The sequence below is a fragment of the Monopterus albus genome, unplaced genomic scaffold (genome assembly GCF_001952655.1).
Source record: "Monopterus albus unplaced genomic scaffold, M_albus_1.0 scaffold310.1, whole genome shotgun sequence".
Classification (NCBI taxonomy): domain Eukaryota; kingdom Metazoa; phylum Chordata; class Actinopteri; order Synbranchiformes; family Synbranchidae; genus Monopterus; species Monopterus albus.
In genome coordinates, this window is record NW_018128190.1 from 298,764 (window position 1) to 305,986 (window position 7,223).

The window sequence follows — 7,223 nt, forward strand, 5'->3', positions numbered from 1 at the left end:
GGGGGCTGTTCGAGAGCCGTTCCACTCTAGAGCATATCACAGGTGCGTTCAGTTAAGTGACCGGTAACGTGATCAAACATGCAGTTACAATTGCACACAAGAAGTGCCATAGATAGATAAACCGTTTACGGTGGCTAAAAACAACTGCACAGGCAGCAGCTCCGTTTCATCTCAGGATCAACATTCATATCCTATAGTCTCTCCTCACTGCAGATGATCCGTCAGTCTCGGAGGACCCGCTCTACTGGGGCTTGTCTGTCTTGTGTGCGGTGAGAAAGGCCATGCCGTGGGTTCTGAAGTGCGTGTTGAGGTCTGTGGCCTTGTCGAAATGCCGGCCACACACCTTGCAGCTCAGAGTCCCCTCTCCGTCCTCACCCAGCGCCTGAGGGGAGGCAGCGGGTGAGCCGTGTGGAGAGCCGTGAGCGCGTGGAGTGCTGCGGTCTGCCTCACTATGGGTGTCCCGCACACGGTGAGTGATAAAACGGTGCCTGCCGAGAGAGCCGGCTGACGCAAAGCAGACGCCGCACTGCAAGCACTGGAAGGAGGCGGTGTCAGCGCGATGCTGGGGAATGTGTCGCTGAAACTCCACCCCATCCTCAGTGGAGAAACCACAGGGGACACAGCGGAAAACACTGTCCTCCTCCTCTATCTCGTTGGATGTCAGTGATCTTGATGCCATGGATGCCCTGGTTCTCTTTGCGGGACCACCGCCGTCCTCACCGTCCTCTTTGGTGTTTTCCTCCTCATCTCCTGCCCTGCCGCCAGGAGGTCCACCCTCACTGTCTTGTTCTGAGGAGCTGCCCGGACCTTCTCCCCCTGTGGCTGCACGCTTCCTCGTCATAGGGGGACCCTAAGGACACAAGAAGGGAGGAGAAGAAGAAATAAAATCCATCAAATACCCCACTAGTTCTGAATACTTTTGTGTCTTAAAAAAGGTGGTTGCTAACAAGTGGCTAAATGAGACTACAGAGGCTGTCTGGGCTATTAAATGTCACCGACATCACTTGACTGTGCTTCAAAAATAAAAGTGGTGTTCACTTATCTCGATAAACAAAATGTGTAAGTGCCATAAACTGTTTGCCACAGAGCTTATTTGCTGCAATAAACCAAAAGCCTAAGAAAAAATCCAATTGGCATTTTGTCAATAAAACCGGGGTGATGTTAACTTTTGGTCTGGCCTACGTCATCCTGCAGCACTCTACACTCACCAGCCACTTTATTTGGTACAATTGTATGCACTTCAATGCAACACTTCTGCCTTAATGTGTTTATGAAGCTCAAAATGTCAAATGTATAAATTCAATAATATGGTTATTATTGAGGTCATAGTTAAAAGTGGTTTTGTACTGGTCTGTATTATATTTAGAGGTGTGTATATTTTTGTCCTTCCAGGCTACAGACATGAGGGTCAGAATATTAGGAACACCTAAATATAATGTGGTCCAGTAAAACACTACTTTTAACTATGACCTCAATAATAAACATATAAATGAATTTACACTTATGACAATTTCACCAAAAAACTGAAACATGGAACTTCATAAGCACAGATGTGAAGGCAGAGGTGTTGCACAGTCAGAGGTGTACCTAATAAAGTGGCCGGTGAGTGTACATACAACTTGCAATTAAAATTGTCAAAGTTCTGTTTCTATGGGTAGAGTACAAAACAGACTTTAGGTAAACTTAGTTTAGTCACATTTTTACTATACACCCAAAACCTGCTTATAATTGCTATGTAGTAAGGAAACATGACGCAGCTTCAGACTAAATTCAGACAGGAGCCTATTTCTGTCCAGAGCCAGAGGGAACTATACTACACACTGTCCTGACTTACCTGTCCATCCGTGGTTTTGTGATGAAGCCGAATATGCTTGTCCAGTAAGAACCGACTGCCAAAAGTGCGTTTACCTTCTGTGCAATATCTGAAAAATATTTACAGTGTTCCATTACATCATCCAGCACTGAGAGTACCTGAATGTAAAAATGCTAGGTCTCTTTGTAAATGAACTCACACCTAGTTAGGTCTTTCTGTGCTGCAATTTCGTTCCTTGCCAACCAACATATACAAGTTACCAATACGTCTGCTTTTATTGGTCAGTCTCTACTCATTAACATGCCTCATCAATTTGAAATGAGAAAGTTATGGGCCATTTTGTGTCTAACAAACTGCAAAACTTATTTGACTTGATTGGAAGCCTTAAGTGACTCACTGGCAATGGAAGACTCTTTTGTTGCCCTCGTGAATGACGCGCTCGTGACGTCTCAGGCTGGAAGATGTGCTGAACGTGCCTCCGCAAATACGGCAAGGGAACTTTGGATTTGGAAACAAACAGAGGCAGTCAGAGATCAGTTAAAAAGGACATTAAATCACTCACAGGAAATTAACAACAGCCTCCCTCCACCTACGGGTGGTTCTTGTTCTAAGTTACCAACACTGGAGTAGTCCCCCCCCCAGCAAAATATAAGAAGCTGGTTAAAGAGCCCAAAGATAGTACTGTCCCACCTTGGCGTGCTCCAGCTTCACATGACTCAGATAGTCTTCGTTGTCAGTGAAGGTAGTCTGACACTGGGGGCAGGTCCACTCAGTCTGCGTGCTGGGATGAGTGCTGCCCCCAGTGATGGCTGAGTGACTCCCAGGAGCCTCGTAGTCCTCATCCCCATTGTCATCATCCTCTTCCTCCTCCTCCTCTTCCTCCTCCTGTTCCCGCCCCCAGTCCTCTCCGTCAGAGTTGTCAGGCTTTCCAGAGGACTTTGATTTGAGCCCAGAGGGACTAGATGTGTTGGCCGGGGCTGAGGCGGGATTAGAGACATCTGACTGAGATTCTTGTTTGGCTGCCGGGCCTCTGTGAGCGGTCTGAGAGGGGGGACAGGAGAGTGAGAGACACCAGAGAGGCACACGGAGCATTTAAGATGAATTCATTTACCTTAGGAAATGCCAGTTACTCAACTGGCCCACAAAACTTCACTCCCAGTACTAAAATAACTACTGTGCTTGGTATAGAACTTAGGACAAGGTCACTGGAAAGGAACCTCACTAAGGCCGATCCAAGAATTGCTGTATGCCTTTATTGACACCACATTTATTGTAGAAGGCAACAAATGGGTAACACAAAGGCAAAAGTGTTTATCATGCTGTATCTCATTTTGATAAGTATATCACCTGAATATTCCCTCATGAGAAAACACACCTTAATATGCTCCATCATGGAGCCTTTCTGCGCGTAGAGCTTAGTGCAGTCAGGACACTTGAACACATGCACCTTTTGCTTGGCTAAATGAGTGTCAAAGTGCATGTACAGCAAGTGTTTCTGGGTAAACACCGTATCACACATCACACACTTGTAGATCATTCTGCAAAAAGAGAAAAATAGAATCATTTGTTTTTTTTCTCATCACTTTTCAAACATTGTGTTTAAAATTATATTTTGGCGGAAGCAGCACACATACTTGGCCTGTCCTCCAGTGAGCATCGGGTGCTGGGTGCTGATGTGACTCTGGGCGCTGGGGGAAGACTTGAAGGCCATAGGGCAGCTGGGGCACTTGTGGAAGACCTCGCAGTGAGCCGTCTGAATGTGGGACTTGATGGAATTCAACCCTCCGAAAACAACCTGGCAGCTCGAGCACCTTAACAAAGCAAAATCGACACCTCAGAGCACCTTTATGCAAACTACATTCTTGACTTTAAATATAGGTACAGTAAATGCACATTTATATAAAGTGTCTCTGCAAAAGTCAAATAATAACCAGGGGCTAGCTGTTCAAAAGTAATCTGATCAGTTTCGGTTATCAGATTGGATCAAATCCTGAAAATGGGTTATTCAAAAGAAAAAATAATGTATACTGAAATCAGAGTACATAATGTACTCCAAACTTGGTTGTGATCTGGAGCAAGCCTTCATTTTTTGCTGTTCAAAACTTATTAGGAATGGGATAACTCTGATTTAAAAAAAGAAAGCCAGGATTATTCTGATCACAGCAGAAAGGTGGATTCGGATTCCTTGTGTGTAACATGGCCAATAAAGGTGATTATCTGTGATTATCCTATTATGCCAGACTTGAGAGCTGCCTCCTAAAAGCTGGGATGTTTTTATTGTTTTATTATGCTGTTTTATGTTCCAATAAAAAAAACTTTGTGACCCCACACTGGCTAATTTACCTGTTGTTCTTTACACAGCTAGCTGTCTACATTGTGACAAATCAAAGTCTAGACATTAGTGGAAGCCAGGTTACAGGGCCTTTTAGCAACTGTTTAAAGCAGCAGTGATGTGTTATTTTAACAATGTATTAAAAAGTGTCTCCACACCTGTAGCCAATGCGCCTGGCAAAGTGCAGACAGGCCTCCTCCAGATGGGTCTGGAAGCTGGCCTGCTGGGCAACCCCACCACACTCAGGGCAGACGTGCGGTGCTCTGTGTTTATGAATCCTCTGGTGGGCGGACACAGCACACGAGTTAGGCAGCATCATGGGAGGCGAGCACTGTGTGCATGTCTGAAAGAAAATAAAATTCAAATTAAACAATCGGTGACCAACTGCAGAAACTAGCAGTGCAACACAATGTGCTCTCATCACAAAGACTTACAGAGTTGGGAGCAGCTCTGATCTGCTGGAAGTGTGTGACCAGCTCAGCCTTGCCAGAGAACTGTGTTTGGCACTCAGGACATTTGAAGTTGTTGTACTGCAGCCCCTCTGCCTTCTTGCAGGGCAGAGGCATCAGTGCTTGAGGGCCCTGAGGTGCACGACGGACTGGTCGAGGCTGAGATGCTGCTGCAGATGTAGCATCCTTCAGTGGGCTGGAGTTGGTGGAGATAGCAGCACCCCCAGGTGCAGTAGAAGCAGAGGAGACTGGAGGAGAGAAGGACGAAGAGGAAAGCAGGCCTGGTCAGCCAAAAAGTGGAAGTCAGAAGAAACAAATGGGACATGGTCACTGGAGATGAATCACGAATGAATGATGCATTTTTTCCCCCACAAAATAGCAAACTAACATGTTTTGTGGTTCTTTCATGACTATATAAAAAAAAAAAAATGTATGATGCACAGCTAAAACAATTAGTAAATCAACTGAAATTTTTGACAATCAATTCATTGTATTTTTAAAGCAAATATGCCAAAAGACAGATTCTTGCTCCTTATTTCTGGATATTTGCCTGTTTTTATGGTCTTCTATAATAGTAAACTGAATAGCTTTAGATTTTGAACTGATCTGCCAAAGCAATGTTGAGATGTCACTGATATATTGTGATGGATGTTTTTAACACTCTATAGATCAAACGATATGGATCGAAAAATAACTACATGATAAGATGATTAATCAAAGAATAAACGGCTTAACTAATAATTAAAATATTTATTAGCTACAGCCCTTCTTACCACCAATGGGTGTTATGTCCTGCTGTCCAATCATCTGCTCCACAGTAACAGGCCTCATGACCAGATGTGAGCACTGCATGACCAACCCACGCTCCTTGTGCTCCCTGGCGTGGAGCAGCAGGCTGCACTTATTGAAGAAGGCCAGTCTCTTAGCACAGTGGTTGCAGGTCACCTCGATGCGGAGTGATCTTCTGTCGTAGTGTCGAGCCAAGCTGCGCTCCAGGGCAAAGGCATCTCCGCACTCCAGGCAGCGATACCCTGCGGCCGGGAGCGGGAGCCCCCACTCAGGTGGCGGAGGAGCTGAGAGGTCGGGCTTGTAGCTCGGCAGGAGGTTCTTGCTATTCAGGATTTTGTTGAAAGCCTCCACCAAGCTTGACTGACTGCGGGATATGACAGCACCGGTGCTATTGACAATGGAGGCAGGTTTGTTTGGCTGGAGGGTGCCACTACCTCCGTTAGCTGTCTTATTAGTGGTTGTACGTACAGTAATTCCACCAGCAGCAACTGAGAACTTGGGAGAGGAGGCCACAACAGGAGCTACAGGTAGAGCAGCAGATTTAGTGATGCTAACGGCAGTGGCAGAAACTTTGGCCTTGTCAGATGCAGCCATTTTGTTTTGGACCTTTGTGGCAGCAGCTAGCATCACACTGCTGGCTGCAAGTGTCGACACCGGCAGAGCATTGAGAGCACTTACTTTCTGGGATGTTGTTGTCATCATGTGACCAGGGGAAACTTCAGCTTTATTGGCCTTGTTTCCTAATACCTTGCGTTCCCCGGTTTGAGCTTTAGGGTCCAAACTTTTCCCTGCAGCTCCACCTTTTGGTGCTACCCTTGTGACAGTTCTGGTGATACCCCCTGTGGAGGTTTTAATTGTTTTAATTCTGACTTTGAGGGGTCGGGATGGAGCTCCAGAAGCAGCAGGTGCAGCAATACCTGCTTCCCCTCCATCAGTGGACAGGGGTTTAGGCTTGTCATCATCCACCTCCATCTTTTCCTCACCCATTCTTGCATTTTCTCCCTCATCGATTTTGCCATCAATAACCCTGTCTATCCCGTTCCCCACTTCCATCTCCTCCTCCTCCTCTTTTGGTTCCCGCAGTTCAGAAGGTGGTGGTGGTGTAGAGGCAACTGCAGGGCTGGAGCACCTCTTAGTTATGACCTGAGCAGTTGATTTTGGTAGCTCTGGTTCAGGACTCTCTGGTGAGTCTCTCTCTTCTATGACATGTTCTGAGTGCCTGTCCTCCCGCTGGGGACTCTCTGTTGAGCCAGACTGAGGCGTCGATGAAGTCAGAGTTATCCCCGAAGGAGTGTCCCCAGGTTTAGGGTGAGATGCAGCAGACGATATTGCTGGGGCTGAGACAGAATCAGATTTGTAATGTCGGCTCAGTTGAGTGCAAGTCGGAGAGTCTGGATTCTCCTGGATCACCAACGGACTCCCCAAATCAGGGTCGGAATCATCCTCCTCCATCTGCTGGTGCTGTAATCCAGCAGGGCCACCTTTGGGGGCTCCGTTAAAAGGCTGAGATGAGTGCAGGGGGTGCGATGAGAGGGCAGAGGGTGGGGTTGGAAGCAGAGGCTTGGAAGGAGGAAAGAAAGGTGAGGCTAGTCCAATGGGCCCACCTGTAGCCAGAGGAGTTGAACCCCCTGATAGAGAGGACGATGAAGGTAATGATGCTTTCATTCCATCTGCCCTCTCTTGGCCTGTATCCTGCTGCTGCTGGTGTTGTTGCTGTAGAAGCTGCATCTTCCTGGCCCGGCCCACTGGATCGCCAGACCCCTGTGCCACAATTGGTTTAAGTCTGTTGAAAATGTTGCTGCCCTGCTTATGAGACTTTGCTGCACCTGCTGCTTCTGAA

At 46.8% G+C, this 7,223-nt stretch overlaps 1 protein-coding gene across 1 annotated transcript in view; it reads right to left on the reverse strand.

The window, feature by feature from the left end:
• Positions 1-6: 6 nt before the first annotated feature.
• The window catches only part of znf687b (zinc finger protein 687b), an 8,107-nt gene continuing 890 nt past the window's right edge, over positions 7-7,223 (reverse strand). Inside the window, 9 exon segments of the mRNA XM_020623793.1 lie at positions 7-850; positions 1,835-1,922; positions 2,211-2,311; positions 2,504-2,854; positions 3,189-3,351; positions 3,448-3,624; positions 4,304-4,488; positions 4,580-4,875; positions 5,368-7,223. The exon segment at positions 5,368-7,223 is cut by the window's right edge and continues 18 nt beyond it. Coding sequence (XP_020479449.1) covers positions 242-850; positions 1,835-1,922; positions 2,211-2,311; positions 2,504-2,854; positions 3,189-3,351; positions 3,448-3,624; positions 4,304-4,488; positions 4,580-4,875; positions 5,368-7,223 — 3,826 coding nt within the window. The 3' untranslated portion in view covers positions 7-241.